Source organism: Vicia villosa, unplaced genomic scaffold (assembly GCF_029867415.1).
Source record: "Vicia villosa cultivar HV-30 ecotype Madison, WI unplaced genomic scaffold, Vvil1.0 ctg.000024F_1_1, whole genome shotgun sequence".
Taxonomy (NCBI): domain Eukaryota; kingdom Viridiplantae; phylum Streptophyta; class Magnoliopsida; order Fabales; family Fabaceae; genus Vicia; species Vicia villosa.
The window spans coordinates 1327106-1340211 of NW_026704956.1; the positions used below are offsets into that span (position 1 = coordinate 1327106).

General features: G+C 35.7%; 2 protein-coding genes across 2 annotated transcripts; both read left to right on the top strand.

Moving 5' to 3' along the window:
* Positions 1–274: 274 nt before the first annotated feature.
* On the top strand, positions 275–5406 carry LOC131622088 (FACT complex subunit SPT16-like). Its single transcript, XM_058893136.1, has 2 exons — positions 275–686; positions 1900–5406. The coding sequence occupies exon 2, from the start codon at positions 1912–1914 to the stop codon at positions 5140–5142; it is 3231 nt and encodes a 1076-aa protein (XP_058749119.1). The 5' UTR covers positions 275–686; positions 1900–1911; the 3' UTR covers positions 5143–5406.
* A 3943-nt stretch (positions 5407–9349) lies between these two features.
* Positions 9350–11751, top strand: LOC131622055 (uncharacterized). The gene is made up of 2 exons (XM_058893098.1): positions 9350–9670; positions 10017–11751. The coding sequence occupies exon 2, from the start codon at positions 10044–10046 to the stop codon at positions 11184–11186; it is 1143 nt and encodes a 380-aa protein (XP_058749081.1). The 5' UTR covers positions 9350–9670; positions 10017–10043; the 3' UTR covers positions 11187–11751.
* The last annotated feature ends 1355 nt before the right edge of the window (positions 11752–13106 follow it).

A 13106-nucleotide genomic window follows, 5' to 3' on the forward strand; every position in this document is an offset into this window, starting at 1 on the left:
TTCACTAACATATAATAGTTCATCGACTTTTTATTCATGGAAAACCACTTCTCTTTCATATGAACAATATTATTCATAATTCTAAAAGTTGGACTGTATAACATTGTATCTAATTCCAACATTAACAAAAAAAAATCTATTTAATAACCGAATTTGACAGAACTGATCTCGATTCAATCTAAATTTCTTCGCTCAGAAGTTATAATATTATTTTTACTATAAATTTTTTTCTATGACTACTCCTTAAAAGCAAGATTACATTCTAGGGCAATACATTTCGCCCGGGATAGTTTGGCGCAATTTTCCCATTTTTTCCCTTTATATATTTCCATTTTCGTTCACGCGACTCGAAACCCAAATCTCTCTGGTTCCACTTCGCAAACCACAGCACATGAACCCTAATTCCCCCCTCTCTCATTCCTCCAACAACTTCATCTCCGTTTCTCTTCATTACCTCAATTTCACTCCCCACAACAAATCCAAACCCTATCCACGCCTATAAAAACACCCATACCGATTTTCATCTCTCACTCTCTAACCCTAATTAGGGTACAGTTTCCCCAAATCGAAACGTTCTTCGTCATCGTCTCAACAATCTCGCGCCGCTTCCAACAAATTTCTCAAATCGCAGATTACGAAACAACCACCGTTCACGCCGGAAGCCTCTTAGTGCTACTCGTTTGCAGGTTTTTTCTCGTTCTTTACCATCTTCATCTCAAATCGGCCGAAACAATTTTTTAGTTTTTCGATTTTATTTTTATTTTATTTTTTAATTTTTTCTGGATGTTCTGGAAATTTTGTGTATATATTACTGTAACGGAGCTTTGAGCGACGATGCGATGTTGTTAAATCCTTTGAGTTTGAGATTCAGACGTTTTCTTTATTTTACTCCGTGGAAGCGGTGTGTTGTAGCGGAAGACGGCGTCGTTTTGGTTCTGATGCGCAAAACCTTGCAAACCCTAATTTTCGTGCGCGTAATTTTTTAGGGTTAATTTTGTTTATCTTTGTGATTTACGTTAGTGATTGTTCTAAGTTAATGGCTGAATCAGTTGATAAAATTGTGATAGGATTTTTATGTTTTGTTGTTGTTTCTGATTCTGGGAAGAAATATGCGTTTCTTTGTTCTTGTTGCTGTTAAACTATATGCTTTTTTTTCCTATCCATTTGGTTGTGGACCTTTTTGAGAAATTGGAAATTGATTGGGCGTTTGTGTTGAATGTGTTAAATTATAGAGTAGTTGTAAATGGGGTGCTCGCTGTGCTCTGGCGTTATGCATTAGGCAATATGTTTGAAACATTTTGGTTTCTGGGTGAATGAATATAAAAGGAAGCTGGTTCATTGTTATGGACTGTTGCTTATAGATAATTGTGTCCGGCTTGTGAATGTGTTGAAAATAGTATTCCGATTACTCTTTGACTGGAAGGTGCTATTTGTTAGAACCATTCACCATATAAAGTGTGCATGCGATTTTATTTGCTATCATGATCTCCACGCCCAATATTTGAAGAGCTCTTTTGCTGGCCTCAATTTCCCCCTGGGGCGTTGTGAATTGTGACAGTGTGTATTAGGCCATTTTCTACTTATTGCCTGTTCTTTATATTTATGTAGTGAAAAATTTCTTGTTTAATTTTGAAGCTTAAATGTCTGGTCAAGAACACAATTTTTTTTTTGATAATAAAACAATTAATTGCAATTACTTGATTGATATGCCAAATATAAATAGCAAATGTTAGAGATATGTACATTCATTTTTAATCCGTTGTGCACTGGAACATCATATTTTTATCCTTTATTCATCCATTATCTGTTCCTTAAGGAGGATAAAATAGAGTTTGCAACTAAAATTGTTCTTCTAGTTTCTTATCCTTGTTTCTTGTCATTTTTTTCTTTTATTTCCAGAAATAGCAGACCATGTCAGACCATCGAAATGGAAGTGCACAAGCTGCCAATGGAAAATCCAATGCTCAAGCTGCCAATGGAAAATCTAGTGCAGCTGGTTCGGCCTATGCTATTGATCTGATTACATTTCAAACCAGACTGAAGTCATTTTACAATCATTGGGATGAACATAGAGCAGATATCTGGGGCTCTTCTGACGCAGTTGCTGTTGCATGTCCTCCACCTTCAGAAGATCTAAGATACCTTAAATCTACTGCTCTGTTCTTGTGGCTCCTTGGATTTGAGTTCCCGGAAACAATAATGGTCTTCACAAAGGCGCAGATCCATGTATTGTGCAGCCAAAAGAAGGCATCTATTATCGAATCTGTCAAAAAATCTGCCCGAGAGTCAGTTGGTGTGGAGATTGTATTGCATGTCAAGCCTAAAAATGACGATGGAGCTTCTCTTATGGATGCTATTATCCGTGCCATCCGTGTTCAGTCAAAGTCTGATGGCCATGATTCTTCCACTGTTGGACACATAACTAGAGAGGAACCTGAAGGGAAATTGCTTGAAGCATGGGCTGAAAAATTAAAAAATTCAAAATTTAATCTGAGTGATGTGGCAAATGGGTTTTCTGCATTGTTTTCTGCAAAAAGTAATGAAGAAATTACATCCATCAAGAGAGCCGCATACCTCACAACCAGTGTGATGAAGAACTTTGTAGTTTCAAAGCTTGAGAATGTAATTGATGAAGAGAAGAAAATTTTACATTCTACATTGATGGAGGAGACTGAGAAAGTTATACTGGAGCCTTCAAAAGTCAACTGCAAACTGAAGGCAGATAATGTTGACATCTGTTACCCTCCAATTTTTCAGAGTGGGGGGAAGTTTGATCTTAAGCCTAGTGCTGTCAGCAATGATGAGGCACTATACTATGACTCTGCCAGTGTAATTATATGTGCTGTCGGTGCCCGGTACAAAAGCTACTGCTCAAATATAGCCAGGAGCTTCCTGATTGATGCAGACCCTATTCAAAGTAAGGCTTATGAGGTTCTTCTTAAAGCACATGAGGCTACTATTGGTTCTCTAAAGCCCGGGAATAAGTTGAGTGCTGCATATCTAGCTGCAGTTTCTGTTGTGGAAAAGGATGCCCCTGACATGGTTTCCTGTTTGACAAAGTCTGCTGGGACAGGAATTGGCATTGAGTTTCGGGAGTCAGGTTTGAATATTAATGCTAAGAATGACCAGATAGTTAAAGAAGGCATGGTATTCAATGTGTCAATTGGATTTCAGAATTTGCAATGTGAGAACAGTAAGTCCAAGAACAAGATCTTCTCTCTCTTGCTTGCTGACACAGTGATCATCAACAAAGATAAAGCAGATGTTGTGACTTCGATGAGCTCCAAAGCTTTAAAAGACGTGGCTTATTCTTTCAATGAGGATGAGGAAGAAGAAAAGCCCAAATCAAAGGCTGTTCACAGAGGTGCAGAACCCTTGGTGTCTAAGACAACACTAAGGTCAGACAATCATGAGATTTCAAAAGAGGAACTTCGTAGACAGCATCAGGCAGAACTTGCTCGTCAGAAAAATGAAGAAACTGCTAGGCGGCTTGCTGGTGGTGGTAATGAGGGCGGAGACAACCGTTCTTCTTCCAGGTCTTCTGCAGAATTGGTTGCCTACAAGAACATAAACGACCTCCCCCCTCCCAGAGAGATGATGATTCAGATTGATCAAAAGAGTGAAGCAGTTCTCTTGCCAATTAATGGAAGTATGGTTCCTTTTCATGTGGCTTTCATTCGAACTGTTTCCAGCCAGCAGGACACCAATCGCAATTGCTATGTTAGAATTATTTTCAATGTTCCTGGGACCCCTTTCAGTCCTCATGATTCAAACTCAATGAAGTTTCAAGGATCTATATATTTGAAGGAAGCTTCATTCCGCTCTAAGGATTCAAGGCATATAAGTGAGGTTGTGCAATCCATCAAAACACTCAGACGACAAGTTGTAGCAAGGGAGTCCGAGAGAGCTGAGAGAGCAACTTTGGTTACCCAGGAGAAACTGCAGCTTGCCAACAACAGATTTAAGCCAATAAGATTGTCTGACCTTTGGATTCGCCCTGCTTTTGGTGGGCGTGGAAGGAAGATACCGGGCACTCTTGAGGCTCATGTGAATGGGTTTCGATATTCTACCACCAGATCTGATGAGCGTGTCGATGTGATGTTTGCTAATATTAAACATGCTTTCTTCCAGCCTGCAGAAAATGAAATGATTACCCTCCTGCACTTTCATCTGCACAACCATATTATGGTTGGAAATAAGAAGACCAAGGATGTTCAGTTTTATGTTGAGGTAATGGACATGGTCCAGAATGTTGGAGGTGGGAAGAGATCAGCTTATGATCCTGATGAGCTTGAAGAAGAGCAAAGAGAGAGGGAGAGAAAGAACAAGATTAATGTAGAGTTTCAAAGCTTTGTGAATCGGGTAAATGATCTCTGGGGACAACCACAATTCAGTGGCCTTGACTTGGAGTTTGATCAACCTCTTAGAGAACTTGGCTTCCCTGGTGTACCTCATAAATCTTCAGTATTTATTGTCCCTACCTCAGCCTGCCTTGTTGAACTGATAGAGACTCCTTTCCTTGTTGTCACCCTAGGTGAGATTGAGATTGTGAATCTGGAGAGGGTTGGTCTTGGGCAGAAGAACTTTGATATGACAATTGTATTTAAGGACTTCAAGCGGGATGTCCTCAGGATCGATTCTATCCCTTCTACATCACTTGATGGCATCAAGGAGTGGCTTGACACAACAGACATCAAATACTATGAAAGCAGGCTGAATCTGAACTGGCGTCAGATCCTAAAGACAATCACTGACGACCCTAAAAGCTTCATTGAAGGTGGCGGCTGGGAGTTTCTGAACTTGGAAGCTACTGATTCAGAATCTGATAACTCAGAGGAATCAGATAAAGGTTATGAACCATCTGATATGGAACCTGAATCAGATTCTGAAGAGGAGGCTTCTGAAAGTGAATCACTTGTTGAATCTGAGGAGGATGAGGAGGAAGAGGACTCAGAAGAGGATTCAGAGGAAGAGAAGGGAAAGACTTGGGAAGAACTGGAGAGGGAAGCAAGCAATGCGGATAGGGAGAAAGGGAATGAGTCTGACAGTGAAGAAGACAGGAAAAGAAGGAAGGCTAAAGCCTTTGGTAAGTCTCGAGGCAATATAAGTAGTAGTATGCCAAAGCGATCCAAGTTAAGATAGATTATGGTTTTAATTCTTGGTCATTTTGATGTTTAAGTATTGATGTTACTGTCTCATAGCTGCTGGTGCATTTTGTGTCTGGACAAGTTGTCTTTTATGATTGTAACTTAGGTTCTCCATCACTTAGTATAGTTTCAGCCACTCCAGGAATCCTTGATCCGTGGATCTAATGCCTGTCCTTTAAATGTTTATGTGGTTATTATCACTATTAAGAACTGCTGCTGTTTCTATTTCTATCATGTTATTCAATCTCTCTTCTGGTTATGTGTTTTTTTGTTAATATTTTCTTTTCCTTTTCTCTGTTGGCAATGTTTTCTCTACTACAGAACAGTAGAATGGTGGAGATTGAAGGGTGAGACATTATGTTGGATGAATTACTTTAGACCTACTTGTTATTTTACAGAAGTTTTAAAGATTTAAAATTTTTGTATCATGGGTTCTATTTATAGAAGGTTTTTAGTAGGTTCTTATCAGTTTGTGTCAAACTTCACTAGAATGAGAGTGCCTATTAGAGAGTTATGTCAATTTCAAAAGTGTGTTGATAGGTTTAAGGTTTAGGTATGGAGAAAACACAATCTAACTTAATGGTTATAACAATTCAAAAAAGTGAATTTGAAGCGCACTGTGAATAATTTATTAATAATCAAACTGAGTATTTTCATAACTGTTCAATGAATCTATTCCTCAACATAAAAACTACTTAGATTAACTAGATTTAACTTGATGCTTATAATTGAGTTAGTTAGCCTTGCAACTATTTTGTATAAAGTAGTTAGAGTTATTAGGGATGAAATGAGTCGAGTTGAACTCGCCTGAGTTCAGCTCGACTCGTTAAGAATTTGTTCCGTTCAAATATTGATTTGAGTTCGTCCTGAATTTTTTTTCAACTCAAACTCCACTCGTTAGAAGTTCACGGTTAGGTTCAACTCGTTTGTTTCACGGACTTAAAAGTCATTTTTAGGTTCAACTCGTTTGTTTCACGGACTTAAAAGTCATTTTTTTGAAGTAAATTTTTTTTTTATATATTTGACTTTTTATATTAATATTTTATAAAATAAAAAAATATCAAAATAAAATAAAAGTTGTAAGATTGGAATTTATACGATGTATAATTATTTTTAGAAATATTTTGCCAACTTGAAAATATAATTAAAATTATTAGATTAAAATAAAATATAGGGCTAAACTTTGGAGAAAATTCTACTATCTTAAAGACAATATAAACTATCTTATATATAATATATAATGGAGTTGATAGGGCTTAGATTTGAAGAAAATTTTTAAATCCATTCTTAAAGATAATATAATCTATTTCATATATAATCATGACTTATAAACCTAACTAGTCGAATTATGTATAGTTCAAATTCATTGACCGTTATTAAATTTATTTTATATATGTTACTTGCACGCATGACGCATAGATATAGCTCACATGGAGATTAGATTAGCTTACCTATTTATGGTATGAGAGCCATGATATCCTAACTAATTCTAAATATGAGACAAAGTAGGTACAAGGCTAATTAACTCAAATAACTTGTATAAGCATAAACAAAATCAAGTTAGTCTAGTTGGCATTATTGTGGTGTAATTGAATCGTTTCATTATTTTCAAACAGAACCAAGATACAAAAAGAGGATCTGTCTGAAAGTATAATCTTTGTTTAAAAATAAGATAGAATTGAAACCTTAGTTTAAGGATGTAACAGAAAATTGAAAAAAAGATATAACACAGAAATGTAACGGGAAAGTGGAAATAGAGAGAGGATTGAATGCAATTGGCAATTGCCATAGCAAGCACACACGAATGGGCATAGTTTTATATCTGTCACACCAATGTGTCCAAGCCAACAACTGGGTTGAGTTTCTTGATTTTCGAAGTCCCGTCAATAAAAGGATCCATAAATTAAATGAAGAAATCTTCTTGTTTTTTCAAAAATCCAAGGAGACATGTTTAGCTTTTTTTGTTATGTGACTAGCTGTGATCTTGGAGACGAACATCTCCCTCAACGGCTTCCATAACTTGATGAACTTATTTGGGAGGTAAGAGAACTACTAAGAGGGCAATCTTTTAGAGTACATGGAAAAACAACACACATCAGAGTGTGACATGTTTGTTGAAGTTTTATTTTGTCTTTGATAGATGTTAGGTTCTCTTCCGAGTCCGTCTTTCCATCACACTGTTCCATGACAGGAAGGCAAAACCTCTTGCTATGAACCCCTTTCTTCTCTTATGCATTTGTGTACCTAGGGAAGATGCTTCACTTGTTCTCTTTGAGATGCTGGCACTGTCATAGTTATGGTCTTGCGAATGTGATTTGTTCACACTTTTTTGGTTCCTCTTGTTAAACATTGTTAGCGCAACAATCGGCATTGTTAGCGCAACAATCGGAGGAGGGTCGAGCGGAGAGCGTTATTTTTCCGGGATATTCCTTTGAGCAACACACATTTGTGGAAGAAACATCACTTCTCCACCTAAAACTTTAAGTTGATAGGTGAGTGAGTTTTTCCTCTTATAAATGCCGAAGTCACCACATTCCTATTCATTGTGAGACTATTTTCCCTACACTCACACTTGCATTATTCTCAACAAATATATGGTTTGAATTTTCACAAATATATGGTTTGAATTTTCCCATTGGGAGAGATGAAAAGAACACATTAATTTTATTGATAGAAAGGTAAAAATTATAATGGGAAAGACCTAATGATCCCTTTATATATTGGGAGAGAGTATTAATTAACAAGTCGAATAATGCTCTAACAAAATAAAATTAAAGCATAACTAACATACCTAATAATGCTCTAACAAACTAATAAAGAAAAGACTAACAACATAAACTTAATTATGTAACTTAACACCTCTCAATCAATTCCACCTATTTTATGTGCCGTTTGATATGATATTTTTTAACATTATATTTTTTAACATTCGTAGTGTTCCCTAGAGTATGCTCACCGTGTTCGTGACATATGGGTTGCAAATTATCATTTTTCAGGGATTTTTCTACCTTGTTCCTTCTCAATGATTGAGAGTATTGAGGGGTGAGACTTATGTCTCAATCACCAATTGTCCAAGATGAAGATTTTTTGTGTTTGTATTTGTCATTTTGGGAGTTATGGTTTTGATGGACGAGTCACCTTGTGACAATTCTAGCGGGGTCTAACTTCTGGTCACCACCACGACATTTGAACTTTTAGGTCTAGGCAAGATTTTACCAAACCCTATAATGTACCAATTTTTTCCGTGTGGACTTACACGATGGATCATATAAGCAGGTGATATAACCTTCACTTCATTGGTTGAGATGCATTTGTGGTTATTTGATCTTTTGACTTGCTTCTGCCATGCTCATTCTGTAATTTTAGATTTACATGAAAAAATATTGTGATGCTAATGTGTGATAAAGTGTATCCAATTAACAAGTAATAAAATTGATTCAATGATCATACTTGGGATGATCTCCTATTCATAGAATGCTTCGACTCATGTATGCTCCTTGTTGTGACTATTTTCACTAAGGTGATCTCTGAGATCATTGGTAAATGACCATGACTTTGTTGATGTACCTGACACTAAGATATGTGGTAACACCTATGTGATTTGAATATGCTTCAGACACCGGTATGAGTATGTTAGTGTTTTTGAATGGTTGACTTGTAAGCGCATTAATTTTCATGGATGACATTAAGGATATTATATTATTGTGTTGTGTTGTCATATTACGCCGAGATAATCTTTTAAGTGGGTAACCTAAATAAAAATTAAAAAAAAATACTCTCTCCGTTTTTATTAAACGCAGTTTCAAAAAAAATATGTATATCAAATTATAAATCATTTTATAATACTAATGAATCATTATTTTTCCTAATATAACTTTAAATATTTATTATAATTATTTCAAAATTGTTTTGATTTACCTTCATACCATTAATAAATGAAAATCAATATCTTTCCTAATTTCTCTTTTTTATAACAACAATTATATTTTTAAATATTCATCAAATCGTCAAAAACGACTTATAATAAAAAATAGTAAACAATTTAATAAATCTTTACCAAAAAAGTAAAATAATTTAATGACAGGATCATTTAACATGATGTGATATTTTCTTTTATAACTTTTTTATTTTATTTTGAGATCACCTCTATATAAATACTTTTTCTAATCTTAGTCAACAAGAGAAAAACAAAGTAACTTGTAGCACAAGGAGTAGAAAAACTCAAACCGCATCGATCTTTTGGCTTTTTCGTTTTACCATTCCTTAACTACCGTTATTAATCTTAGTCTAGTGTCTTGGAAAGAAAGATTCTTCTAATCTCTTTCAAGAAACTTCCTTTCCATCCACAACCCAATTTCATAGAAACCTTCCTTTTTCATCGGGTAGGCCCACACACAGAAAAATACACAAAAGTGTGCATTGAAAGCAGTAACTTGCGTGAGAAGAAAAAGAAAACCGTCGCACAGTTACGAAGATCAGAATCAGAAGAAGAACAAACGTGCTCTACTTTTGAAGATATTTCAGTAAGTTGTTCTTGTTTCTTTTGATTCTTTAACGTTTCATAATATAATATTATCATCTTTAGGGTTTGTTTGTGATATGCTTGTAGTTTTAGGTTTTTGTTCTTACAGTTTTTCATTTAGTATTTATAGTAGAAAAGATCATGAAAATTAGGTTTAGATGATTATGATATGTAGAAGAAAAATACGAAGATTCTGTGATAAAGAGAATAGATCAGATGAAGAAACGTAGTCGCACGGTTAGGGTTAGAGGTAAACCTAAAAAAACTATAAAAATGACGTAGTATAATCGTAATCGTAGTATAGACGTCCGCAAGTCAATTAACAGAATTCATCTATATGTTGTCAGCTTTTGAAAAAGTAGTGAGACCATTCAATGGACATGGAGCGAGGGAATTCTCGAACCATTTCGGCTACTACTTTTCATGATGTCACAGTGGATCTTGTTTGCCAGTATCAGTTTGAAAATGGGTCATCTCAGGTTTTGTTTTTGGATGTTGATAACAATCAAAAGAATGGAGCTTTCCTTAACCATTCCCTAAGTTTCTCTGTTGAAAGCTTTGTTCAAACACTTGCTTCATGCAATGGCTTGATCCTCTTATCGGGTTATGTCACTGATCAACCCTGCTACTATGTGGTAAATCCTCTTACAAAAGAGTCTACCACGATCCCTCATCCTTGTATTCAAGAAACTCTTATTCGAGTTGGTTTAGCTTCCGATGATTATAACCAGTTTAAGATTGTTCTTGTTGAAGCAAAATCTTCTTCCAAATTGATGACCGGACTAGAGTTTCATGTATTTTCTTCTGACACAAGCGAATGGAGTACGGTAAAGGTAAACCATTCTGTCAATTTAAATCTGCCTCCTTTGCCAGAATTCGAGTTTAAGGAACTATCGACACAACCTCTTTATTCAAATGGTTCAGTCCATTGGGAAATTGGTGGAAAATTATTGGTGTTTCATGTCAAAGAAAACAGCTGTGAACTAATTGAACTGCCAGATTTTTCCAAAGATTGGCCATGGCAATCGACGATGATGTATCGCCGATGCTTGTGCAAATCGAGCGGCTGTGTTTACTATTGTTACACTGATTTGGATGGTTTCCACATTTGGGAGCTTCTCAAGGAGAATTATGATCTCGGGCTGTTTCGTGATTCTGGAAAATTTAGGTGGAAACTAGTCCATACTGTCACACATGAGATTTTTACCTCTACGTGTGACGAATTTCATGACACATTATTGGAATGGGAGCCGCTTACGCCTATTGCGTATACCAAACAAGCACAGACTATATACTTGCAGATTCCAGGTGCTGTTGTTGGTTATGATTTTGTTACAGAAGATTTGAGATTAATCTGTAGATATTCATATCCAGCGATGAACTTCAACTGCTGCTCATTTCTATGTTCAACTAGTTTTGGGACTCATAATGTGCCTAGAGAAAGAGAATTGGTGACTGATGGAGAAATAATGGAGCTGAATTTACCAGTAAAAGATATTGAATTGTTGTTTCTTTAGACTAAGTTTTGGTGATTCTGTTGTCAATAGAATTCATTTTATGCTACTAGCTTTTTTTGCATTTTATTTGCTTAACAGTTGTGGGAACTTCTTTGGTACTTTATGTCATTAGACAGTATCATCTTTTTTTTTGAAATGTTGAAATATTGTCTGTTTAAACTGTACATTGCAGATAAATAATTTCTACCTTAAGAGGATCATATTGTCCCTTTGTATTTTTTGCAGCTGATTGCTCTTTTTGACACTTCCTTTGATCCAATGTCTGAACCTTTTTAGATTGCCTTGCACCGAATTTTACACTATCATCGAATCAAAACCAATCCAGAGATACATTATGTTTTACACCTACAAGACAACCGGACACAATAAAAAGAGATGAAATATACTTGGCAAAATGTATCTTAAATAGTTCCAAGACACACTGTCATATGCTTTTTCGAAATATACTTTGAAAAGCATACACTCTTTCTTGTTCCTCCTAGCAAAATCTACTAACACATTTAGAACCAGGACTCCGTCAAGCATTTGCCTATTGAGTAAGAACACTGATTGACTCGCAGAAATTAAGGAACCCATAACTTTGTTAATCGTTTTAGGGATCATAGCTAGAAAATATTATGTGATGGCCATTGGAAGCTTGGCATTTCTAAGGAAATTCATTCACAAAGTCCAAAATGTCTTCCCTTAGAACTTCCCAACATTTTTTAAAGAACCCCATATTAAAGCCATCCGGGTCGGGGCTTTTATCACTATCACAAAGCCACAATGCCTCCTTAATCTCCTCTAGACTAAATTGCTCTTCTGTGATTAGGCTTTTGAAATCTGTTTTTAAAATGGTTATGAAACTCCATTTTTAACCCGATCCACTTAGTCTAACCTACCTCCAGCCACATTTGGCCTCCGAATATTATTTCTTCTTAACGTCATTTTTATAACTGAATGAAAAAATTTAGAATTCAAGTCACCTTCTTGGATCCATTTAAATATTGACTTCTATCTAAGGATAGATTCTCTAGTTCTCAAGCTTTGCCACATCTTTGCATTAGCCTCTTTTTCAGTTTGCTGTGATTTCTAAGGACACCGGCCCTAACTCCGAAGCCACTAAAAAATCCAAATCATTAAGCTCCTTGATTGCCTCTTTAGCCTTCAAATTCAACTTTCCAAACACTTCAAGATTCCAAACTTTAAGCTTCCCCTTCAAAAACTTAAACTTCTCTTTAACCGTCTTAAGTTTTAGGAAGTCCTGTGTAGATTTGTCATAGTTTAACCATATGAAACTAATAAAGGTCCTATGTACTCATGATTTAACCTACCAAATATTTTATGAGGTCCTATTTAACTATAATTTAATCTTAGAAAATTTGAGGCCCTCTGCGGTAGCCCGCTTTGCACGCCCTTAACGACGACCCTGCTCTTTAAATACATAAGCACACATACCCTGAATTTTAAGAGAATTTCACATTTTTATATAAATTGAACAAAACCAGAATGATCATACCAAAAATTAAAAGTCTTAGGACCCCAATTGATGTGATTTGCCTTGATCCAAATAGGACATTGATCGAAAGAGTTCCTATTCCCCACATATTGGCCTTCAATGTTCTACTGCTCCATCATGCCTTCCGACAACAAAAACCTATCAATATGACTCTACAATCACCACCAACCATACTATACCAATTGTAGGCAAATCAATCAAATTTAAATCATCTATGTATTCTTGAAATTATAGAAGTTCTAATATATTAACTTAATTACTAGAGCCTTTCCTTTCTACCCTCTTTCATATTGCATTGAAGTCCCCTATCACACACCATTCATCTCTTGTACATTTGTTTTTAAATTCTATCAATTATCTCCAACATTTTCTCTTATTTTGTAAACAACAAGAAGAATATACATTGACCAAATATTAAGACT